Source organism: Phacochoerus africanus, chromosome 8 (genome assembly GCF_016906955.1).
Source record: "Phacochoerus africanus isolate WHEZ1 chromosome 8, ROS_Pafr_v1, whole genome shotgun sequence".
NCBI lineage: Eukaryota > Metazoa > Chordata > Mammalia > Artiodactyla > Suidae > Phacochoerus > Phacochoerus africanus.
Genome location: NC_062551.1, coordinates 47443115 through 47468605, shown reverse-complemented (window position 1 = coordinate 47468605; position 25491 = coordinate 47443115). Strand labels below are relative to the sequence as shown.

Sequence of the window (25491 nt, the reverse complement as noted above, 5' to 3'; positions counted from 1 at the left end):
CATTGAGGGATTTTTTTTTTTTTTTTTTTTTGCTGCACCTGTGCACATGGGAGTTTCCAGGCCAGGGACTTAATCTCAGCCACAGCTGTGCCTAGGCCGCAGCTGTAGCAATGCTGGATCCTTAACCTACTGGCTACAGCAGGAACTCCTAAGCACTTTTCTTATACCTGTTGGTATACTAGCATCCATGAGGACACAAGTTCAATCCCTGGCCCCTCTCAGTGGGTTAAGGATCTGGTGTGGCCTTGAGCTGCAGTGTAGGTTGCAGACATGGCTTGGATCTAGCATGGCTGTAGCGTAGGCCAGCAGCTATAGCTCCAATTCAACCCCTGGCCTGGGAACTACCACATGCCATGAGTTAGGCCCTAAAAGGAAAAAAAAAAAAAAAGAAAGTAACATGCTGGTCTTGAGAGTAGGGCTCGACTCCCCAGATAGGGCCTGGCACCCAGGAAGTGCTCACTGACTATTTACTAGGCTAGATTAATGGGCGAATCTGGAGGCAGTACACTCTGGTCAAACCCCAGATGTGTTAGTTGCTAGTCGTGTGACCTTAAGCACGTTACTTTAACCTCCCTGTGCCTCAGTTACCACTTTTGTACAATGGGGAAGAGAAAATAGGCCTCACTACATAAGGCTTGTTGTAAGGATTACATTAATATTCATTCACACACAGGACCTGGCACAGAGTGGGAACATGATACATATTAGCTGCTTCTTCCTGAAGGTGGAGGGCTCAGGGCTCAGGGCCGGGCATGCTTAAGAGGCGGGGAGGGCTGAGCAGGGAATGCGGGGGTGGTGGGTGGAGGTGGGTGGGGTGGGGGGGTGGATTGGGGGGGGGGGGTCCCAGGAGGGTGTGGCTCAGACGCCCAGGGACTCAGGCGTGGCTGTGGCAAGGAAGTGGCCAGGGCGGCAAACGCTTCCAAGACGACGACGAGTCAGAGAGATTCAGGGGTGAGGGATCACTGGTGATCTGAGGTGGGGTAGTTTCGGGAGAAGGGCAGGGACCGAAGCCAGCAAGCCCCGAGTCAGGGAAGGAGTGGGAGGTGAGAAAGGAGTGAGTGTGGGTAGAGGTGTGGCTGAGAAGGGGCAGGGGAGAGAGAGGCAGGGACGCTCTCAGGGGACAACTGGGAGGCTCAGGGCTCTTTATGTTTAACTCAGGAGACCCTGGGCTTATTTAAACGCTGATGGACAACAGCGATTGCAAGCTCCAGAATAAAATAAGAAGCCATGAGTCCACACGGATATAACTGAATAGATGAATAAATACACAGACAAACACATAAATGGAGGAGAAGGGAAAAACTCTTCTTCTAGCAGAGTGGTACCTGATCAGGGTAAGGGGTCCAGGGAAGTTAGAGAGCCGCCCTGCGTCACCTGCCACAGCCATCATCATTTCCAACAAGAACCACGGATGGATACTACCCCGAACGGCTGCACAGAATATTCACCTGGTCTCAAAACGCATCCTCACAAGATACCAAAGGGAATGACGGTATCATCACAGTGGAGACGCCAGTAAACGCCACCTTCACCAAGTGAGCCAAGCGAACACCAACTGTAATAGGAAGAGCCCACAGCGTGTGCCTCCCAGCGCGAGGCACTGAGGACACATCACTTCTCTGATGTTCCTGCCAAAGGTGTGCAACCGGAATCATGAAGAACACTCAGACACACCCACACCAAGGGCCAGCCTACAAAACAACTGCCTCTATTCTTCAAAAGTGTCAAGGTCCGAAGAGACGGATCAAGAAAGGGTTCCAGGTTCAAGGGGGCTAAAGAGACGGGATGCCTAAATGCAATCCCTGTTCACAGACGGGACCTCACATGCGGGAGTTCATGGGCCAGGGATCGAACCTGCACCCTAGCAGGGACCTGAGCCACAGCAGCGACACGGCCACATCCTTTAACTGCTAGGCCACCAGGGAGCTCTTCAGACTAGATCTTCAAGAGTGAAAACTGGAGGTCCTGTCATGGCTCAGTGGTTAACAAACCCAACTAGGATCCATGAGTGTGTGGGTTCGATCCCTGGCCCCACTCAGTGGGTCGAGGATCCAGTATTGCTGTGAGCAGTGGTGCAGGTCACAGACGCAGCTTGGGTCTGGCGTGGCTGTGGCTGGGGTGTAGGCTGGCAGCTATGGCTCTGATTCGACCCCTCACCTAGGAATTTCCAAATGCCGCCCTCAAAAGACCAAAAAAAAAAAAAAAAAAAGAAAGAAAAAGTGAAAACTGAATAAAGTCTCTAAGTAGCAGCATTGTGTCAATGTTCATTTCCTTATCTGCATAATGGTTTTCTGGTTATGTGAGGGAATGAACTTGTTCTCAGGAGCTACAGCCGGATGTCTGCAGAGGTAAAGGGGAATCACGACAGAGCAAATGTGCTAAGACGTTAATGTGCAGACAAAATCTGGGCAAAAAGCTACTCAGAAATTTTACGTACAATTCTTGCAGCTTCTCCATAAGACCGAAATGTTCAAAAGAAACATGTAATAAAATGGGGATGGAAAAGACCTGGCAGTAAAAGTAATAAGAGTAGGTCACATCTCTTGTCCGTCCTGTGTCCCAGGCATGGGCTGCTGTCACAGCAGCCCGCGACATAGTGAAGGTGACGATCCTGGCCCCGTCTCGCTAAGAGGCTCAGAGCAGACCAGGGACTTACCTGGGGTTGAAGGCTTAGCAGAGGCAGGTGAGTGGGCTCTTGCATAGAGCTGGTGCCTGCATTTCCCCCAGCAGGCTCCTTATTTAAGCCTTCAGTGGTCATTAATAACGGCTTCTCCCATTAGTCTTATATGCCCCACCGAGGCAGGCCTGTGTCTGTCTCAGTCACTACTGTGTCCACAGTACCAGCGCAGGGCCCAGCACAGAGGAACAATGCAATAGATGTCTATTGAGGCAATGACTGATCTCTCTCTCTCTTTTTTCTTTTTTTTTGTCTTTTCGCCTTTTCTAGGGCCACTCCCTCGGCATATGGAGGCTCCCAGGCTAGGGGTCTAATCAGAGCTGTAGCCGCCAGCCTACGCCAGAGCCACAGCAACTCGGGATCTGGGCCTCGTCTGCGACCTACACCACAGCTCACAGCAACGCCAGATCCTTAACCCACTGAGCAAGGCCAGGGACCGAACCCGCAACCTCATGGTTCCTAGTCGGATTCGTTAACCACTGTGCCACGACGGGAACTCCGATCTCTCTTTATAGTAATAATAATAGCATGACTATGAATAATAATAGAAATCATGGTTTTCATTTGTGTTAATGCACTTCATCTTCAAAACAACTCCAAGGCTGGTTTTATCTCCATTTTACAGATAAGGAAACTGAGGCTCCCCGAGAAGGCTCTTGCCCAAGGCAGGCAGCCAGGAGGGGCATGACTGGCTCTTGGCACCACCCCATCTGTCCCATACCCACCTTCTGGAAGTCCTTCTTGGAGATGAGACCCCGGGGGTCAGTGACATAGTCCTGGAAGGCCTCAGAGCCCACGATGTCCTTGAGTTTCAGGAACATGTCGAAGAACTTGAGGATCATCTCCACGTTGGACGAGGACTCCACAAGCATGTCCACCATCTGCCGGGCAATCATGCCGTTCACCACGTTCCCTGCGGGCAGCCCCAAGTCAGTGTGGCTCAGCAGAGCCTGCTCTCCGGAGCCGCAACGGGCCTGCCTCCCAGCGCCAGGACCCCCTGTGTCGGTGACAGTGGCTTCCGGATCTGCATCAGCAGCAGGGGTGAACCTGGCTGATCCCGTCTTTGTTCACCTCCTCCCCGATGGGGGGGGAGTCATCCTAAAGATAACAGTGGCCTAAGCCAATGGCCCGTCCCAGATGCCATGCCTAGTGCTGCGTGTCATGCCAAGAACCTCATCCTTGTAAGGGAGGCAAGTCACTATTTTATTTTATTTTATTTTTGCTTTTTAGGGCCGCACCCACGGCATGTGGAAGTTCCTGGGCTAGGGGTCTAATCGGAGCTGCAGCTGCTGGCCTACACCACAGCCACAGCAACATGGGATCCCAGCCGTGTCTGTGACCTACGCTAACAGCTCATGGCAACATCGGATCCTTAACCCACTGAGCGAGGCCAGGGATCAAACCTGCATCCTCATGGATGCTAGTCATATTCATTAACCACTGAGCCACAATGGGAATTTCCTGTCACTATAATTTTTTTTTTTTAATGGCTGCGTCTGTGGTATGCGGAAGTTCTCAGGCCAGGGACTGAACCACGCCACAGCAGTGACAATGCCAGATCTTAAACTCACTGAGCCACCAGAGAATTCCACTATTCATTTGTTTGTTAATGGCCACACCCATGACATATGGAAGTTCCCAGGCCAGGGATTGAATCTGAGCCACATCTGCAATCTTTGCCACAGTTGTGTAGCTGGATCCTTTATCCCACTGCAATAGGCCAGGGATCAGATCCGAGCCACAGTTGCAACCTACAATGAAGCTGCAGCAATACCGGATCCTTTAACCCACTGTGCCAGGCTGGGGATTGAACCTGCGTCCTGGTGCAGCAGAGACACTGCCAGCATTGTGCACGCCTAAGTGCAAAGGTTTTTTAAAAGTGTCTCGGCCACCCATCTTACTCAGATTTCTCTGGGGATTCAGTAAATTACCGTATGTACAGCCAGGATTTGCCGCATAGTAAGTGTTTGCTGAGCTTTTTATAGTAACTTCTTCATTAACGCATTGATCCTGGCATGATGTCAGACGGGGTTGGAGGGTGGGGCTCCAGAGGCCCAGATGGCCATTTTTAGGCTCGGCTGCACCTCTGACCCCCCACTCACTGGGTGTTTACCTTCTAGTAGCGACAGCAACATCACCACCATGTCCTTCTGTAGATCCAGCAGCTCCTTCAACAGCTCGATCTGGCTCGAGTCCTAGAGACGCCACATCCCAGGTATGCGAGGTCTCGTCTCGGCAGAGACGCCTCCCCCCCACCTCCAGCTGCTTCCACCCCTCCTCAGCCACCCAGCAGGGCCTAAGATCCCCTTCCTTTCCCCCTCTTACCTCCGAGGGGACCCGAGTCCAGACATGTTCCTCGGAAGCAGGGGAAGGGGCAGAGAGACAAGATTGTGGGGGTGGGGTTGGCACTTGGGGGGAAGTGTGCCCAGTGGGTGACGTGTAGGGCAAGGACTGGCGGGACAGGAGGATGGGAGGAGTATGAGGCTCAGAGAGCAGATGCTTGGGACCAAGAGAGACAGAGACAGACAGGGGCAAATACCGGGGACAATAACACAGATCAGAGAAGGGATGAGAGCTCAGCAGTGCGCCTGGCCTATGGCAGGCACTTGACACATGTCTGTTGAATGAATGTGTGATGGAAAAAATGGGACTATGGGTTCAGGAAGAAGGCTGCAAGGCAAAGCTACATGCTTTCTGGTAAGCCATTTGCGGAGAAGGTGGGGACACACTGCCTCTCCTGTCACAGTGTCTCATGTAGGGCCCCAAGATGTCTCCAACAAGGTCAAAGTTCTGCCTCCTGGTCCTTATTTGTTTCTTTTGTCTTTTATTCCTGAGAGCCTCAACAGGCACGTGGAAGTTCCCAGGCTAGGGGTTGAATCAGAGCTGCAGCTGCCAGCCTACGCCACAGCCACAGAAACGCCAGATCCTTAACCCACTGAGCAAGGCCAAGGATCGAACCCATGTCCTCATGGATCCTAGTAAGGTTCATTACCGCTGAACCACAACAGGAACTTCTCGGGGTCCCTATTTGTATTAGATTAAAGCTACATAAAATTCTCAATATGCAGCTACTTCTCACCAACAAAGTGGTAATTTCCTAAGATTTTACCTAATAAAATGGAGACAGGGGAAAGGAACTAGATAAATGGGATGTATTCTAGAGTTGCTGATTCTTTTTTTTTTTTAGAGCTGCACCTGTGGCACATGGAGATTCCCAGGCTAGGGGTCCAATCAGAGCTGCAGCTGCCGGCCTACACCACAGCCACAGCAACGAAGGATCTGAGCTGCATCTGCGACCTACACCACAGCTCACAGCAACGCCAGATCCTTAACTTGCTGAGCGAGGCCAGGGATCAAACCCACAACTTCATGGTTCCTAGTCAGATTCATTTCCACTGTGCCACGACGGGAACTCCTAGAGTTGCTGGTTCTAATGCTAACACGTTTCCACAATTCCAAAGCTTGGCATTCTGACTCTAAGGTTCCAACATTCTAGGATCTCAAGATCCCAAGATGGGTGAGTGCCTGCCCATGATGCAGCCCCTTGGATGTCGCAACAATCCCACTCTCAGAATGGGACCCACTTGGGCTGCTTGGTTCTAGTGGTGGGACTAAGACCAGGTCTGGCCAATTACAGCTTTCCTTCCCCTAGCCTGGGTGAGTGTTTCAGGAATGGGCATGTGACTCAGTAGTCTAATAATAAGAGAGTATTTCAGGTCTTTTCCTGGACCTAAAGAGGGGTTCTCTAATCTCTGGAGCTGTTCGTGGGGTACATGGAAGCCTGCGGCACCATTTTTCTAGCCCGTGGGGAGAGCCTGCTGAGAACGAAGCCAGGGAGGAGAGAGACATTTCTACTAACAGCACCCCAGGCCCTGAATCTGATCTGGGATTGAACTGATTAAAAAAAAAAAAAAAATTTTTTTTTTTTTTTTTTTTGGTAAGCCACCATTTTACATTGGATTTCTAGCCCTTGTGATTTAACCCACAGGTTTTAATTAATTCTGCAGGATTTGGGACTCTAAGATACCAACATTCTCCAGAATTTTAAGATTGCTCAACAGCTCGACTTCAACTCACTGACACTAAGAAACTGCATTCTTAAGCTCAACTCCTTTCAAAAGGTCAGATGACACCAGACAGGGTTTCTGCCAGTCCCTGTGGTGTATCTGAGTAAATTAGAAAAAGGCTTCCCTTCTTGGAGACTCTTCATGTTGGGCAATTATAATATACAGAATATTGCCACCTGCTGGAAACTACTGTAATAACTATACCTATATCATATACATATATATAGATGTATTTATTACAGTAGTAATATACAGATTATATATATATATATAATATATATATAAAGTATGATGTTTAGGGTATGGATGGTGTCCTTTTAGATGCTGAGCCCTGCTGCAGCGCCTATGGCAGCCTTGAATACGTTTACCAGCTAGAAGCAGAGCAAATGGATAAGGTATTTGTGAAGCATTGACAAGGCTGCAAAGGGGCGAGGGTGGTAGGGCAAAAGGGACCATGTAGAGGCTAGAGATGGGAGATAGGAGATGGGGCTTGGCAGGGACCTTACATCATGGATGCCCTGGATAGGCGTCACCTGCCGCAGGCAGAATGAAGAAGCAAAACACTCCTTCAGCCCCAGGCCCAGATCAAGAAGCCTACCCCCAATTCCATCCCCAAAGCCGTAGGAATCTGGGACATCATCAGAGAGGAAAGAACAACGACCAATCATAGAGGAGCTCCGGTCCAGAGGGGGCGGGACCCAAGTGTCAGACCAATGGAACTGTAGATGGGTAACCAGCCAATTGGCTGTGGCAGGGGGCAGATGCAGAGAGCCAATCCAGAAGGAAGAGGGATTTGGCCACCTGGGAAGGAGCAGTCTGGAACCTGCCCTGAGCACTGGGATGCGAAACGGACAGATGGGGCAAAACTTGGAAACCGGTAGCAATTGGATGAAGAACAGAGGGGCCCGAACCTGAGCGAGTTTCATCATCATGTGGGCGAACACGTGCAGGAATCCCACCACGGCGTCCCAGAGGCGACTGTGCGCTAGGCTCTGCTGGTTCCCGGTGCAGGGACCCTGGAGGGCAGAGGTTCTACTTGAGCCTTGGACAGAGCGCTGGAGGCAGGACTGCCCCTCCCCACCCCGCCTCAGCAGGCGGCCCTACCTGGATGTATTCCGTGAGGCTATTGAACACCTGTTTAGCCACTGACATGGCCTTGGAAAAGTTTCTCTTGCCCTGCTCCTCAATGACATCCTTGCCGGAGTAGTACCAGTAGAAATCACTGATGGACTCCTGCGGGGTGTGTGGGGGGGGGGCGCCAGGGGCGGCCAAACACCGTGTGAGGGGCTGCTGGGGCCCATCATGGCCCAATGGACACCAACCCGGGTCACACCTGGACGGCCTGCTCTCCTTACCTGCAGCCGCAGGAGGTAGTCCACAGTACAGATGATGATGTTAATAGTGGTTGTGTTCCCTGTCTGTGTCCGTAGGTAGTTTTGGAAATCTAGGGACATAAAAAAAATCATGCATTCAGTGAGCATCTACCATGTGTTAGGGGAGGTGGACAGCGGGTCCTTTATTCATTTATGCAATAAATGTTTTGAATGCCTATTGTATGCCATAAGGCACATACTCATTAACTTAATAACTCTCTTTCAGCAGCCCCTCCGTGTTGAGGGAAGATGGAGGATCATTTATCCAATTGAGTAACAAATATTTGAGAGCCTACTCTGTGTCAAATGAGGTGGAAAGTCATTAATTCTTTTTTCCCCAAAAATATTTATCGAGCACCTAAAATGTAGCAGAGGGAAATGGAGACCCAGTCCTTCCTTTGTCTACAAATTTTTTTTTATTGAATGCCTACCATGTGCTGGGAGAGACGGAAGATTGGTTATTTATTCATTCATTTATCCAAAAAAAACTTTATTGAGCACCTACCAAAAGCCAGAGGAGAAAAGCATTTGTCATTTATTTGTTCATTTATTCATTGTATTTATTGAGCATCTCCTATATGCTAGTGGGAGATAAAGATTGGTCACTTACTCTTTGATACTCTAAATCTATTGAGCATTTATCATGTGTCAGGCACTGTTCTGGGCCCTAAGGATACAACAGTAAAAGAAAACAAAGTTCCTCCCCTTGTGAGGTTTCTATGTTGTGTGGTAATTTTTCATTCTTTTCTAACTGCAACCTACAGTAGGAAACACATTTTTCATTGAGACCCAGTATGCATGTTCAATCTGAAATTCTGTTCACATATACCTGAAACAGAAGTCTCACACGCCCTCATTGTGTGCCATGGATTCTTTTTTCCATCCTGGACTAGCCTAGTTCACTGCAAAAGAATTCTGGTCTCAACCTCCCAAACTCAACTGCACATTAGAACCACCTGGGGGCTTTTAAAAAAAATCCCAGGAGTTCCATTGTGGCTCAGCGGTTAACAAACCTGACTAGCATCCGTGAGGATGTGGGTTCGATCCCTGGGCCTTGCTCAGTGGGTTAAGGATCCGGCATTGCCATGAGCTCTGGTGTAGGCTGCAGATGCTGTTTGGATCCTGCATTGCTGTGGCTGTGGTGTAGGCTGGCAGCTGTAGCTCCGATTGGACCCCTAGCCTGGGAACCTCCATGTGCCGCAGGTGTGGCTCTAAAAAAAAATAAAAAAATGAATAAGTAAATAAATAATCCCAATGCTGAGGCCCCATTCCAGACCAATTAAATTAGAGCATCTGGGGGTGAAAACTGGGCTTTAGTGGCGTGTAAAGCTCCCCAGCCATTCCCACTGTGCAGTTAGGAATGAGAACCTCTATGATAAACTTCATTCACAACCCTCTGGCAAGTTGGTTCCCACTATTCAAAAAACATCGTTCCAGGGTAGAAAGTTGATAAGCGTTAGATCTGAGTGATGGCTGCTCGGGGGCTTATTGGACCATCCTGTCTACATCGGTGTTTGGTTGCGAAGCTCTGGAATGATGACGATGATACTGCTCCCGGGTGGCAGGGGAACACTGAGCAGAATGCTCAGGGTCGGGATGGGGCAAGTTCAGGGGGTTGGAGGAGTCCGAGGAGATGCCTCGTTCACATTGGGTGGTCAGGGAGGGCTTCTTGGAAGTGGGAGTACCTCTGAGCTGTGACCTGAAAGAGCAGAAGGAGCTGGCCGCACAAATTCCTAGATGTGTGACCTCAGGCAAGCTATTGAACCTCTCTGTTCCAGGGTTAATCCCTGGCCCGGGAATGTCCACATGCCACTGGTGCGACAAAAACCAAACCAAACAAAAACAAAAACAAAGAACATTCCAGAACATTCTCATTTCCAAAAAGTCCTATACCCAGGGAATAAAATTCATTTAAAACCCCAAAGACTGATTTCACTTCCATTAAAGAAAGAAAACCCTAGTCACAGAGCACAATGGTATTTAATAAGCCTTAAAGAAAAACGAGCTCTGGACATAAGAGCTTAGGATAATGCAAAACAATGGATTGTGTTTTTCCTTTGTTGAAAAGAAAAAAGTAAAGATTAAAAATGTTTACCATTTACCTTAAAGAACACTAGCCAAGTGGGGTGCAGCCTCTATGGGGGTTAGATTTATGATTACTCCTGTTCTTCTCATGAAGGTTAATTTCTGGGCAGTCTGTGGCATCATATCACCTGCTAAGTGTTATAACCACAACCTTAAGGTTGTGCATGTTTGTTAGAGGAAACTGCATTGGGTAGAAGCCTGCTGTTCAGAGCTTTAACTGTTCCTTTAATGTCATAAGCTATTACGATGTGTTTAATTAACTGGCTGTGTCATCCCTGATCTGGTTATATTGCCTGAACCAGAACCAAAGTTGTGAAAACTCTTAACTTGTTTAAGTGAGCGAAGAGTCTGTAAGCCTTCCACATGGCAAAGAATTTTATGAGCAAAATAAATACATGGTTCTAATAGATTAATTTTTTAAATGCCAGGCAATTTTTGCCTCTGCAGGCCCAGAGTATGGAAATACTCATCTATGGAACTTTGGCAGCTGCTGCAAAATGCCTGTGTAAAAAATGACATGGGGCAAATTGCTCATTTGAGAAAATTGATTTGGGGCCAGGCTGGTTTTGGCAGATTGCTCTGGGGGAACTGGACTGGCTAGAAGAGGTGAAACGAAGCAAAGTGGCTAGATTCCAGAAATTCGAGATTTAGGAAGGTGGGTACGTGGGGCTTGACACTGGCTGAAAGTACAGACTGAGGGACAGTGGGGTGGACAGCAAGGTTTGGTTGTGTGGTGAGGCAGTTACTGCTAAGGGAGGAGGGGACTGGAGATTAACTCAGACAACCCTTCCAGACCGTCCTCCAACCTTGGCTTCCTCTCTGCCTCACCCACCCCTCCTCCTCACCATTATTGTGGCCCTCGCAGAGCAATTGCAGGAATCGGAACAGGTCTTGGGTGAATTCATCATCTGCCATGACCTTCTCTCCTGGTGGAAGAGGGGGTCGGGGCCCAGAAGCGGTCAGATGAGCCGCGATGCACAAACACAGCATGCACACGGCCCATGCAGACCGCACACACATGCACAAAGCGTGGGCGCGCAGGGAGGAGCAGCCGCCACTTTAAAGACACTGTGAGGGTCACGGGCATTCATGACACCAGGGGTCCCAACCTCATCGTCCATGACATCAGCAGATGGGCGCTGAGGGCCGCCCGAGTCATGAAGCTGGGACTTCAAGTGTCTTTCCACAATATCAGTATCCCTTTGATGTCACCACTTGTGTGACATCCAGGAGCGTCTGCCGACCTAGCAGAGGTTCAGGCTGCTGATATCTCCCTCAGCCCCCCATCCAGGACCGCAGCGGGGCGGTTAATGGATTAAGAGGGTCGGAGTCACTTTCACGCAAAAGCTCTGGGCAGGAGAGGACTGGGCAGGGGATGGGATCAAAAGCCAGCCAATTGGCTCAGATGCCTTGAAAGCAGCCAATCCAGCAGAAGCAAAGGGGGAGGGGTGTAAACATGGGCCAATCAGAATGGAAGTCTGGAAGAAGCCAATCACTGTGGGTTGTAGGGAAGGGAGGAGAGTGGGGAGGCTAGATAGTGAAGGTTCGGGCCAACCAGAGCAGGTGCAGAGGCGGCACGCACACCAATCAGAGTGGATGCTGGGGCAACCAATCCGGTTGGTGGATGGGAACCGCAGACTTGATCAATCTGAGGCCACAGGCGCAGAGAGCAGGGTAGTTGGGAGTGGGTTTGACCCCACCTCGGGACTGTGAATCTGGGTCAGGAAGTCCAAGAGCAGCCAGCTGGAAGGGGTTATCTGCCATCTTCTCTAGCTTCTACTTTACAATGGAGAAACTGAGGCTTAAGGACAGTAAGAGACTTGTTCATAGTTCCAAATGTTGTTAGTGGCTAATTTAGGACCGGAATCTTGGTCTCTGGGCCCCTGATCTTAAGGCTTTCCACGGGGCATGGAACCTCCCTCCCCTGGATGGCCCAGATCCTCAGCTCCCGGGTGGAGGGGGCGGTTTGGGGTTAGAAGGGAGGGGTGGCAGTAGCACAGCAAGGGGAATGGGCTAGGGGAATTACCGTTCTGGCGGTTGATGACTGGGGCAGCCAACAGGATGGGAGGAGGAAGCAGAAGAAAAGAGAGAAAAAGAGAGACAGAAAAAAACAGAGAAACAGACAGAAAAACACTTACAGTGACACAGCCAGGGAGAAAGACACACACAGAGAGAAAGAGTGATAAGGAGCAAGGAAGCCAAGAAGAGAACAAGGAGAGGATAAAAGCAGAGGGAAGAGACAGAGAGAGATGGACAGGGAGAGGAGACGAGGCAGGAGGCAAGGATCAGGGCAGAAAGGTTAGACACGTCACAACACGGCAAAGAGGAGACTCGATTAACCCGGATTAGGGACATTAATGAGAGAACGGCAACCAGGGCTGGAGACCAGGGGCATATGGAGGGTGGGGTGGAGGTGGTGATGGGGGAGGGAACACAGGACAGGACACCCGGGGGTGGGACCATGGGGAGGGAGACGCTGGAGGAACATGGGATGCAGGCCTGGGGACCACTGCAGGAGGGGAAACCTGGGGATGCTCTTGGGGAGGGAGGGTGTCTTGGGGGGGCTCTGGGCAGTGTGGGGGAGAGGGGAGCCTGACGGAAGAGGATGTCCCAGGGAGGGGGAAGTCCACGCGAGGGCCTCACCGGTTCCATCCTCGTTCACCATGCCCAGCCCCTCTGCCTTGTTCTGTCTCTCGAAGGCATTGAGATCCAGGACGCTGAGGGAAAGAAAGCAAGGTGGTGAAGGTGGCTGAGGCCTCTGCCCTCCTCTCCTCCAGCGCCCAGCATCCCCCACCCCCACTGCAGCAGGAAGAGCCACAGTAAACCGAGAGTGTGTTGAAACCAAGAGGAAGCAGAAACAAAGAGCCTGTTGTGGCTATGCAGTGACAGCTGTGAGGTAAGGTGGGGTGAGGATGAAATATATAAGAGCTGAGGAGTTCCTCTCATGGCTCAGTGGAAATGAATCCAGCTGGTATCCATGAGGATGCAGGTTCGATCCCTGGCCTCACTCAGTGGGTTAGGGATCCGGTGTTACCACGAGCTGTGGTGTAGGTCACAGACGTGGCTCAGATCCCCAGTTGCTGTGGCTGTGGTGTAGGCCAGCAGCTGCAGCTCCAATTCGACCCCTAGCCTGGGAACCTCCATATGCTGCAGGTGCAGCTCTAAAAAGACAACAACAACCACCAAAAATGCTGAAATCAGGAGGAAAGAGAAACCATCTCTCAGCAAAACTTCAGAGAGGTAGAGAAAGTCAGTGAACTCTAAGAGGAGAATGAAGGCAGTAATGGAGCCACATGAATGGGGGTCCTCAGAAGGGGCCCCAGTTCCCTGCTGCCTGGGTGCCACTTGAAGTTTCAACAACCTTCTGGTTCCAGCTGTCTGGATCCTTACTACTCCTCTTTTTCTTTTTTTGGCTGCACCCATGGCATGCAGAAGTTCCAGGACCAGAGATCGAACCCATGCCACAGCAGTGACCCAAGCTACAGCAGTGACAATGCCAGATCCTTAACCCACTGAGCCACCAGGGAACTCTGAACTCATTCTTAAAAGTCTGTGCCATTTGCCCTCCTTATGGCTTCATGTAAATCCTTATAATAAACTGCCTGTTATTTGATCTGGTTTGAGGGGGTTTCTCTTCCTGGAACGAAGAGAGCAGAACTAGAAGCAGAGGTGGGACCGGGAGCGGGGGCTCAGCCACACCAAACCGCTTAACGGAAGACGTGCACTAGAGCCCACCTGCAGGTTTGCATCAGCGCCTGGATACTCTGGAAGAAGCCGACTTCCTTCTTGTCCTTCAGGTAATCCAGCATTTTCTGCAGAGGGGGGAGTGGGAGTCACACAGGAACCTCCACCCCTCTCAGCCCTCCTCCCAAGTCCCTTCGCCTGTTACCTGCTGCACATCGGCATTGCCTCCGTTCAGGATGGAGATGCCCAGCTTCAGGGTGGATGATACCATGGCGCCTGTCTCTCCTGAAGGGGACCGGGCAGGGGTGGGGGTGGGGGTCAAAAGATGACCCGCTCAACTTGGGAGCAGTGTTCTGACTCACCCGAAAAGAGCCATCCCAGGGGGGTGTGGGAGAAGGGAGCAGACAAGTGTGCAAAGGTGTGTATGCAGGAGTGGTCATGACTGGAGGAACGGGTGAGACATTGCGAGGCAGGTGTGCAATGGGCAGAGTGCAAACCACATGCAGGGGTGGGAGGAGCACGACGCTGGGTGGGCGGGGGAAGGAGAGGTGCATGTGAGGCACCTTTGCAGGCACTGATCATCTGCAGCACCATCTCCGCGGCCCCGCGGTTGTGCAGCCGTGCCTGCTGGTACAGGAGCCTCTGCTTCTCCATCTCCTTTTCCTGTGGCAGAGCACACGAAGCAGAGTGAGTCCAGGCTCACCAGCCCAGCCTCACCGTCACCCCTGCCCTTCCTGCTCAAGCCACCTCCTCGGCTCATTCCTTCAACTCTGAGGTCCTTCTATCCCCTGGGACTTAAGTCTTGTACTTAGCACAGTGCCGGGCGTGGAGCAGTCGTAACCCAGCCCCACACAGTTGCCAGGGGTCAACCGACAAAATCCAAGGGGTCTGTGAACATGGACATGCGTGGGGAAACAAGATATATGTGTATATATATATATATTTTTTCCCATACCCTTGGCATATGGAAGTTCCCAGGACAGGGATCAAATCTGAGCCACAGCTGTGACCTATGTCACTGGATCCTTAACCCACTGTGCTGGGCTGGGGACTGACCATGTGCCTCAGGAGCAACTCGAGCTGCCACAGAGGCAATGCCGGCTCCTTAACCCACTGCACCACAGCAGGAATTCCAAAAAGTTTTGTTTTTGTGTCTGCCACCCTCTAACCAAAATGCTGCATTTCCTTCCATTATGGATGATGCCATCAGTCATAGCAGTATTAGCAGAATTCATGGTTGTGTCATCCATAAGAATCACGGATGTTTCCATAACATCATTTTTGAAGACATCTTGAAATATTGCTTATGTTCATCACTACTGATCAATTATGGCAGCTACATGGACCCACTGATAGTTCTTGTTATTTGGTAGATTAATAAAGAAGTACAGATATTACTCTATCACACTTTTTTGGGGGGGGGTCTTTTTAGGGCCACTCCTGTGGCATATGGAGGTTCCCAGGCTAGGGGTAGAATTGGAGCTGCAGCTGCCAGCCGACACCACAGCCACAGCCCCTCCAGATCCAAGCCTTGTCTGCGAACTATACCACAGCTCCCAGCAATGCCAGATTCCCAACCCACTGAGCCAGGCCAGGGATCGAATCTGCATCATCATGGATACTAGTCAGGTTCGTTTCCACTGAGCTACGACAGGAACTCCTGTATCACATTTTTTAAAACTCTATTTTGATAACTATTTCCATATGTTTGTTTTCTCTGCTATGGATTCATTTTTTTCTTTATCTTTTTATCTTTGTTTTTCTTTTGCTATGGATTCATTTTATGCATTTAAATACATGATTCTGAGAAAGGCTTTACCAGATGCCAAACGGGACCCTGATACCCAGCCCAGGGCCAACAGAACTCACACTGAATGAATGGGGGGGTTGATGAAGTCAGGGTCCCCCATCCCTTTACTCCAGGTCCACGTGATCCCACCTACCTCAAAGGAAACCTCAACCTCTTCTTGAGCTTCGCCGTTCTCCCCTCCCTCCTCCAGGTGGCAGCTCTGGGAGTGGGACACGGGTTAGAGATGATGGTGAACAGAGGAGATACACCAGCCCCCCACCCCCAGCCCTTGCAGTGGGCAGGCATTGCAGCTGCAGGGAGGTGGGGGGGGGGGAACCTGCCCTAGATGGACAGGGCCTCACCTTTGCCATGATATCGGCATACGCCATATATAAGTAATCTTCATCCAGTTTGCTGAGGAAGTAAGGGGGGGACAGTCACCACCCAGCAGAGAGGAGCCCCATCTTATAATAGCCTCCAGCTTTCCTTTGGAGAGCCACCCCTCCCCATGGTTCAGATGGGGTAGACTCTCCATTGCCAGACTGAGCACGTGATCATGGCTGAGCCAATCAGTACTTTCTATCGGCTTGGCTGCAGTAATAGGGAAGAGACAGTCATGTGACCCACGCTGGTCCAATGGAATTCACTCTGGGAGTTTTGCTGAAGCTACTGATGGACGTGCTCCCTCTCCACTGAGGTTGCTCTGATGGTTTGAGGGAAGCCTGGAACTTCTGGGCCATCTTGCCGCTTGTTCAACTGAGAACTATGACCAACCACCTCCTTGGATCTCCTCTCTAATAATAATACTAATAATAGAAGTAATGGCCAGCACTTATTGCATTTGCTCTAGGTTGCGCTCTGTTCTAAGTGCCTTGCACACATTAACAAATTAATTCTCACAGTAATCCAGTTGGGTAGCTATACAGCTGAGCCATGAACGTTACAGGTGTCAGTTGCATGGGTCCACCTATATGTGGGGTTTTTTCACCAACTACTGCTACAGTACTACACGCTCCCCTGTTAGCTGAATCTGCAGATGCAGAACTGTGGATATGGAAGCCAACTAAAGTTATACGCGGACTAGTGACTGGGTGGAGGGTCAGTGCCCCTAACCCCTGCATTGTTCAAGGGTCAATTGTATTATTAGCCCAATTTTACAGATGAGGAAACGGAGGCACAGAGATCCTTCTTGGCCAAGGTTACCCAGCTTGTACGGGGTTTCAAATCTGCACAGTCTAACCCGAGTCTCTGCTTTCCCAGAGGATAGAAGACAGAACACCCAGCTTCCCAGTCTCCTTTTCCTTGGATGGAACGATTTTGGTTTTGATTGGCAGGAAGCCTTTCCCCATCTTCCTGCCGGACGTGTGGCCATGACATCTGGAGGTTCGGCTTCCACCTTGTCACCAGCAGGCAACAGCTCAGGGTGGGAGGGCAGAAATCCTGAACAAGGCTGGGTCCCTGCCACTTGCCCAGCCCCGGACTTTCCGACTTGATGTTAGGTGAGAAAAAAATCCCCGGGCCTCCATTTCCTGATCCACACAAAGTCGGTGATAACAGTATCTATCTTGCAGTGTGAAGACAGAGGGGGTGCATGTGTCAAGTGCTCAGCATGATGCCTGACACATCACATGCGTTTGATAAATGCTGCCTGTCGCTGTCGGCAGCAGCAGCACCCTCATTACTGCCATGTATTCCCAATACCGCCATCAGCCTATAGGAAGCCTTTGGGTGAATGAGAAAAGGGCCTCCTTCCTCACCGCCATCTGTTGGAAAGGTGTCACAACACATTGGTTTCTTCCCCATAATACACTGATTTTGTTTGAGCAAGGCACTTCCTTCTAGAAGAGCTGTGCTGTGAATGAACCCTCTAGAGGACACGCCCTTGCGAAGTGCTCGGGCTGCACAGCGGTTCATGGTGGCGCTGCCTGTGCTAGTAACTGGCATGGAAGGAGCAGCTGTGGGGCTCCCTACCACACAGAGGGTCTCTCCTGAGGAACAAGGAGATTGCTGGGGGTGGGGAGAGGAAGCGGGGGTCTCTCCAGGACCCAGGAAGGGTCCTCACCTCTTTTCAGTCAGGGCGGTGCGGCTGAAGTGCAGGACGAGCTGGTGCAGGGGGTCCGGCTTCTTCTCCTCCACCTCTTCCTCCTCCTCCTCCTGCTCGCCAGCTTTCTGGGGGCGGGGAAGGGGGGCTTGGGGCGGGGGCTTCTAGACTCTCCACCTGTGTCTCCCCCATAGTCCTCCTGGGCTGTTTTTTTCCCTCTTCTCCCACATCCTGCACCCTCCCCTGGTTCTGCCCAGGCCAGCAGCCTGGTTCCCATGCCCCTTGAGGTGAAGGGCAACCCCTGGAGGTGTACCACCCTCCTCTGCCCCCGCAGGCCCCAGCTCACTGAAAGGTCATCTATCATGCGGTCCTCAAAACTGTGGTCTTCGGTCAGGATCCACGCGGCCTTGTAGCTTTCCAGGAACATATTACAGGCCCGGTGCCTTGCAGGGAAAGATGGGAGACACCGTGGAGACATCCCCATCCACGGCCCTCTGGCCTCCCACACTTCTGCCTCCCCTCACCTTTTCCCAAGCCCCACTGTGTTGGCACCCATCCTCCTGCCTCTTCAGGCACCCTTTCTCCAAGACCCCTCGAGCTGCCCTCCTCCATGGGGGGAGGTGTGTGTCTTACGTGGGCAGGTTGTACAGCGGGGTCATACGGAAACAGGCGACCACGGCCCTCCGGCGCTGCTTGGACAAGAGCTTGTGCCACACGGCCTTCTTGGACTTGTAAGGGTGCTCCATCTGGAGGCGGGGTGGTCTGTCATGTCTCCAGACTCGGCCCCTGCTCTGATTCCCACTTCCAGCCCCAAGTAAAACGGCCCATCTGTGCCCAGGTCCAAATTCAGGCCCAACGGAATACCGTGGCTCTACCAACCACGTCAAGGTTCAGACCTGTACTCAGCTTCCAGACTGAGATTTCCCTCCTTTGTCCGCCAGGTGCACAGACCCAAGGCCACCACCCAGATTCCGCCCCAATCTCAAGACCCGGCCAAGACCCCGCCCTCAGAATCGAGGGTCTTCATCAGGCCTAAGATTCAAGGACTCTGTCCCCAGATCGAAGTGACCATTCGAAGCCTCACTTTGAACTCAAGATGCATCGGCTCCCACAGCTTCAAAGCCCGCCCCAGGCCCCGCCCACAGATTCAGGGCCGCCCCGAGACCCAAGCTTCGGGCCACTAGGTAGTAAGACACCTGCTCCAGATGATAGAGCACCGCAGACACTTCCTGGACTCTGCGCACGATTTTCTCCGGGTCGTCAGCATCCTCCTCGCGGCCCGGGAGGCCCCGGTACAGGGCCATCTGCCAGCGCAGAGACGGGGAACCTTCGACCTGAGAGGTGGAAGGTCAGCCAGCATGAGGCCCCTCCCCTGCCCCCTCTCCCCTCCCTCAGCCGAGGGCCCCACCCTGCAGAGTGGGCTACTCGGCAGCTCTAACCCCCTTTCAACGCTCTGACCATTCTCTGGGGGACTGAGTACAAGTTAAGGTCCTTCATTCAATGCCTGGTACGCAGCAAGTGCTCAAAAGTCGGCTGTCACTGTTGCTGTCATGCACTCATGCCCCTTTCTGTTGCAGATTAAGGAGGCGTACCTTTCCCTGAAGGTGAAGGTTGTTTTGCAGAAATTCCCGGACCTCCTCATCTGTGTCTTTCTGGGGAAACATGCCAGGCTGGGTCACCGTGGAGGACCCAGCATCCTCCTTGACCCCCATCCCTTCCCTTCTAGTCCCATCACCAGCAGGTGGTGAGAGGCTCGAATAGGGTTCGGGGACAGAATCCATTGATCCCCAGCAGTTTTGAGACCTCGGAGGTTTGGGCTGGGTGTGGTCCTTGGGGAAGAAGCCATTAGGATCCTGGGGGCTACTTAGGGTCACAGGGTGTTCACTGGGCCCCTGAGAGTCTTTGAGGGTCCAGGTGGGAGGGGTCAGCGGGGCCCTGAGGGAAAGAGGTGGTGCGCTGGAGAGCTCGGTGGGAACCCAGAGGTTCAGAGGAGGCCCAGTGGATCCCAAGAGATTTGGGGAGTCTCGGGAGGGCTCATGATGTCTTGGGTGGGGTGCTCAGGGTCTCAGCAGGTTTAGCATGGCTGGGGGTGGGGGTGTTCAGTGAGGCCCTTGAAGGCTCAATGTGGTTCCTGGGTCCCAGGGGTCTTAGTGGCCTTTCAGGTTCTAATGGGGTTCCGGTGAGGGTCCTTAGGTCCCAGAGTTCTGACAGCAGCCCAAGCGGGGTGTCCAGGGCATCCTAGGAGCCCCAGAGAAGCCTCAGGGCCCTGGAGAAGGACTGAGGAGGGCCCTCGGGGAGGGCTCCCAGTGGGCTCCCGGGGCATTCAGCAGGGTCCGGGGGCTCAGTGGGGCGCTGAGTGGGATCCCAACAGGTTCCCAGAGTGGGGCTGAGCAGGCACCAGGGCATAGCGGGTCTTGGCCAGCGTGATGAGTTCCTGGTCGGTGGGCGCACACATGTTCAGGCCGATGGGCAGCATCTTCTTGAGCGTGGCCACAATCAGCGATGTCTGCACAGAGTACCGGTCCCCCCGGCGCTTCTTCTTGGTGCGTTCTTGGTCTGAGCCACCCGACTGTGGGGACAGGGGGCTCAGCGCCAGGCTGAGTCTCAGCCTGGCCCCGGGCCCTGGGCCCAACCTGCCTCTCTTGTCCGCACTCCAGCCCGCAGCCTGAACACGAGGCACACCCTCCCCGACTCCCCAATCCCAGAGTCTGCCTCAGCTTCCATCCTGGACCTTGCTGATCTTTCCCTGCAGACTCCCAGCCTGACCCTAGAACCTTCCAGACCTGAGCCTCTCTCCCAAATTCCCAACTTCTATCCCAAATTCTCCCAGATTTCCCCCAATTCCAGGCTTTCTCAACTTCTGGCCATCCTCTCCCTGAACGTCCTAGGAACTTCCAGTAGGACTCCCCTCTTGCCCCTGCACAGCACCTACAACCCCAGCAACTCCAGACCCCAAGACACAGTTCCCAAGAATGACATGAAGATGTAGAATGGTAAAGAGTCCGAAGAGACGAGAGAAGTTGGAAGAAAAAGAGAAAGAGACACTGAGAGACTCAAATGGAAGGAGACAGGAAGACAGAAGAGGCAAGAAAGATCCAGAAAGATCTGGAAGCAGAAACACGGGGCACAGAGACCCACAGCCGTGTTCTGGAGCCATGATGCAGACCCGTGGCCAGGGCCACCTCTGTCGTGCCAATGAGAAACCGAGTGACAAGCTTCGGCCAGAGCCATGTCCACGCTGGCTCGTGATGTGGCTCATGAGCCAAGTGCCAACACATGCAGCATTTCACGGGCCCTCACAGAGCCCTGGGGCTGGAGGCACTGACAAGATGCCTTCAAGGCTCGAAAGGGTAAGACACTTGGCCAAGGTCACAACTGCCAAGAGTCAAGATTCTAACCGCAGTCTGTCTGATTCCAGAGCCCAGGCCTTAAACCCAACCATGCACGTGCATTCCCTGCCCCATTCCCATCCCCTGAGACCTCGGCCCACCAGGCTTTGATGCTTTGGGGAAAGCTGAGAGGTGTTTTTTTTTTGTTTTGTTTTGTTTTGTTTTTTAACAAAAGTTAAAAAAAATTAAACTGCCAAAAGTTGAGAGTCAGGAAGGGAATGGGTGGTGGTGGGGGGGAGTGGAGGAAGAGAAGGAGGATGGGGCTGGGAGCCAAGGATGAGGGGTGGGGAACAGGGGCAGGGGCTTTCTGGAAGGAGAACGGAGGCTGAGGTTTAGGGGGAAAAGAGGGGATTAGCCAAGAGCCATGCAGAGGGTCCCAGATGTGGGGCTGACCTGTACATCGCCCGCCTGCTTCATCAGGTTGCCGACAAAGACAAGAAGTGTTACCCCAGTCCCTTTAGAAAACCCCAGGTCCCCTCCAGGTTGGCCCAACCCTAGCTCCGCTGCCCCCCTGGCTGGGCATTTCCAGACCTCGCTCAGGGTGGTGGGCCTGCCCTTTGGACTCTGCCCTTTAGAGGGCAGTTCTGGGAAGGATGAGAGAAGAAGAAAGGGGTGTGTGTGTGGGGGGGGGGGAATAATGGGATAGAAGGAAAGAAATGGGAAAGGGGAGAGGAGGAAACTGGGATGGAGGAGGGAGAGGATGGGAAGGAGGGGGGAGCAAGCACATAGGGAGGAGGGGGAGATGGCGCAAGAAGAGGGAAGTGGCGGGAAGGAGGAGATGGGGAGGGAGGAGGAGGGAGGTGGGGCGGCTGTGCGGGCTGCAGGGGATGTGCCCGGGGCAGGGCGGGCTGGCTGGGTGAGGGGTAGGGTAGGAAGCGGTGGAGGGTGGTCCCCCCGCCCCCCGCCCCCGCGGAGGGCTCCTCCCGGAGCAAAGCACCCACCTTGGCCATTTTGCTCTTGTTGTCGGCGGTCAGAAATGACATGTTGTTGATCTCATTCTGGACCACAAAGTTCTGCTCCTCGCGCTTGAAGTTCTGATAGGGAGGCAGTGCTGGGATCAGACGGGGTGCAGGCGGGCATCTTTGGGCAGCAGCGTCTTGGGTGGAGAGAGACGAGGGGCGGGGCGCGTGGGGACTCACGTGGGACTTGGACCAGTAGATGAAGATCTCGCCCACCATCCGGAACAACTCCTCCGCGCTGGGATTGGGTTCCGTCAGCCAGTGTGCCCTGGGCCAGCAGGGGAAGGGGCTGGTGAGGGATGAGGGCAGGGACCCCCAGGGGAGGGGACCGCACAGAGATCTCAGGGGAGGGACTGGGGGGACCAGGAGACTTCAGTGGGAAGGAGACAGCTTTCTAGGGTAACCCGGCCATTCAGATGATTTAAAAATGACTGGAGCTCCTGTTGTGGCTCCACACATTAAGAATCCAACCAGGATCCGTGAGAACACAGGTTCGATCCCTGGCCTTACTCAGTGGGTTAAGGATTCAGTATTGCCACACACTGCAGTGTAGGTTGTGGATCTGGCATGGCTGTGACTGTGGCTGTGGTTGGTGGCTCCAGCTCTAATTCAATCCCTAGCCTTGGAACGTCTATATGCCTGCCCCAGGTGTGGCCTTAAAAAGACAAACAAACAAATAAATAAAAAGATAAAAAATTATAAATAACCATTCTATTCTTTTCTTTCCTCTTCTTTTTTTTCTTTCTTTCTTTCTTTCTTTTTTTTTTTTTGCCATACCCAAGGCATATGGAAGTTTCTGGACCAGGGATTGAATCCAAGCCACAGCTGCGACTTACACCACAATGGCAGCCACAGTGGATCCTTAACCACAGTGGGAACTACTAAATGACCATTCTTTTTAAAAAGTTTGTTTTTTTAATGATTTTTATTTTTTCCATTATAGTTGGTTTGCAGTATTTTTCTTTCTCTAAACTTTTTTTTTTTTTGTCTTTTGTTGTTGTTGTTGTTGTTGCTATTTCTTGGGCTGCTCCCGCGGCATATGGAGGTTCCCAGGCTAGGGGTCGAATCGGAGCTGTAGCCACCGGCCTACGCCAGAGCCACAGCAACTCGGGATCCGAGCCACGTCTGCAACCTACACCACAGCTCACGGCAACGCCGGATCCTTAACCCACTGAGCAAGGGCAGGGACCGAACCTGCAACCTCATGGTTCCTAGTTGGATTCGTTAACCGCTGCGCCACGACGGGAACTCCAACCTTAAATTCTTTTTGAACCAAGATGGAACTTGGAGTTGAAACTGATTTACCATCCCTGGATTTGGCTGCACCTAAGACTTAATAATTCTTTAAACACTGCTTCTGGTTTTAGGGAGATGTTAGTAAACTGGTTGATAACCTGTGCTTGCCCTTTTATAAAGATCTACGTTTCTGGGAAAATCAGGCTGGCCATATCTGGACTATCTTCCTGTCTTCTCTCAGTGATGGAGAAAGGCCAGACCACTGGACTTCACTGTGCAATCAGAGAGCCCATGTCCCCCAGCCCAGAGACACAGTGCTGGACTGGGGAAGTAGGGCTCCTTATGGCTAACCCTGCAACCATCACAGGGCCTCAGATTCAGGAGGTTTAAAGGAGCAGAAGGGGAGCAAACCCAAGAAGGCCGGCTTTTCCTGGGCCATATCGGGGGATCGAGTGAGGATTGCAAGAAATTTATAGCACATCAGAGGTGAGAGGTCATGCTGGGGTGTGAGTGATGACGGCTGGGGACGGCTGACCTGTTGTTGTCCACGTAGCGGATGAGCAGTGGGTAGAGGGCATACAGGTCCCGGCAGAGCACAGAGAACTCATCCCTCACCAGGAGCTCCCCTTCCTCGGCTTCCGCCTTGGCCTCCAGGCGCAGCTGCTCCTCCTCGGCCACCACCTTCCCGGCCCGCTTGCGCAGCCGCCCGATGGTGGGGATGAAGTGTGAGTGCAGGAGCTCGGGCCGGGCCCGGCTCACGATGGGCTGGGCGAACACTGCAGGGGCAGAGGGTGCATGTCCTGCTGCAGGCCACCGACCTATGACCTCTGAGCCCCCGCCCGGTCTCTGTTCCCATCCCATGACTCCTGACCTGTCCCTCTGACCCCACAGAACATGGATCCCAGCCTGACCCTGGCTTCTGATCCCAGCTTCTACCTCTGATCCCACTCTTGACCTCAGGCTGTGACCTCTACATAGTCCCAGATCCTTGATCCCAATCAGAACCCTTGACCTGAAACGGTGACCCTCAACCTGACACAAGTTCTTGACCTCTGACCCCAACAACTGAATCCTAACCTGATATCTAACCCTAGGCCATGACATCTCACCCCAGTCTTTAACCTCTGACCTGGACTATACCCAGACTTAACTCACCACATAATTTCTGACTATGTCCCCTGGCTTCCTACTGCAGCCTCTGACCCCTGACCCTGGCCTCTGATCCCAGCCCAGATCTCTAGTTTGGCCCTGATCCAAAACTCAAGTCCTGACATACAACTTCTGAACCGGGAATCCCAATCTTTTAAAGACTCATTTCTTGACCTCTGACCCAGAACCCTAATTGTCCATATTAGGGACCTGGATGTTTGACCTGGTCCTTTGACCCTTTGTAGAAGGAACTCAGCCTTCTGACCCAGCTCCTAACCCTTGTCCTAACTCTCTCCAAGGCTCCAGAAATCCAGAATCCAGCCTGGAGAACCCCGGCATCCTTAAGAGCCTGAGATTCTGATCCCTTAGGATGACCTCTGGCCTTGCAACCCCCAAAAATCTTGGGCCCCTCTGAGGGATCGCCCTCTGAGACCATCAGATCAAGGCACCTGAGCCCCAGGGCACTGGCCCCAGTTCTCAGGAGCCGGGTGCCTGCCAGACCCACCGGCCAGCCGCTTCATCCACGAGGCCTCATCGATGCCCAGGTTGTTGACGATGATCCGCAGGATGTTTCCCAGCAGGGAGTTGAGGTGATCGGAAGTGACAGCTGTGCAGGGCGGAGGGGCTCCCGCAGGCAGGGCGGGTGGAGGCGCCTCGGGCCCGCGTTCCCACCAGCGGGGCAGGTAGCTGCACAGCATGGGCAGCGTGATCTCAATGACGTGTGGCATCTCCGTGTAGCGGGCCCCTGACTCGGCCAGCCCCCCGATGTCTGCCATGAGCCGCTCCAGCACCGGAATATCCGGACACATCTCCTCCACGCTGTTGGGGAGCCCCAGGACTGGGGTGCAGGGAGGGGTCAGGGCATACCAATCCATCATGCCCAGACCTCAGTGTCCGCACCACAAACCAGAGCCCCACAAACTCTGGGATTCCCTACTCTGGAGCACCCCCAAGCCGGGGACTCCTCAGCCCCTTGGGGTCCAGACTGGGCCACATCACCTCCATCATGGGTCTCCCCAGCCCTGCGCGGGCAGAATATAAC

The 25491-nt window shown here is 52.6% G+C and overlaps 1 protein-coding gene across 4 annotated transcripts in view; it reads right to left on the bottom strand.

Annotated features, from left to right (window-relative positions):
- The window catches only part of RYR1 (ryanodine receptor 1), a 116721-nt gene that overhangs the window by 26054 nt on the left and 65176 nt on the right, over positions 1-25491 (bottom strand). Inside the window, exons 66-89 of one of the 4 annotated variants that reach the window (XM_047793484.1) lie at positions 24955-25287; positions 23836-24076; positions 22245-22332; positions 22047-22139; positions 21499-21513; positions 20115-20285; positions 19309-19368; positions 18913-19050; positions 18350-18462; positions 18063-18159; positions 17738-17844; positions 16038-16089; positions 15830-15895; positions 14450-14549; positions 14092-14171; positions 13938-14014; positions 12846-12919; positions 12229-12246; positions 11048-11128; positions 8100-8188; positions 7849-7977; positions 7656-7760; positions 4791-4872; positions 3403-3590 (exon numbers count right to left, since the gene is read on the bottom strand). In XM_047793484.1, coding sequence (XP_047649440.1) covers positions 3403-3590; positions 4791-4872; positions 7656-7760; positions 7849-7977; positions 8100-8188; positions 11048-11128; positions 12229-12246; positions 12846-12919; positions 13938-14014; positions 14092-14171; positions 14450-14549; positions 15830-15895; positions 16038-16089; positions 17738-17844; positions 18063-18159; positions 18350-18462; positions 18913-19050; positions 19309-19368; positions 20115-20285; positions 21499-21513; positions 22047-22139; positions 22245-22332; positions 23836-24076; positions 24955-25287 — 2597 coding nt within the window. The remainder of the gene's footprint in view (positions 1-3402; positions 3591-4790; positions 4873-7655; positions 7761-7848; positions 7978-8099; positions 8189-11047; positions 11129-12228; positions 12247-12845; positions 12920-13937; positions 14015-14091; positions 14172-14449; positions 14550-15829; positions 15896-16037; positions 16090-17737; positions 17845-18062; positions 18160-18349; positions 18463-18912; positions 19051-19308; positions 19369-20114; positions 20286-21498; positions 21514-22046; positions 22140-22244; positions 22333-23835; positions 24077-24954; positions 25288-25491) is intronic. The other 3 variants (XM_047793485.1, XM_047793486.1, XM_047793487.1) reach the window with 3 other exon arrangements.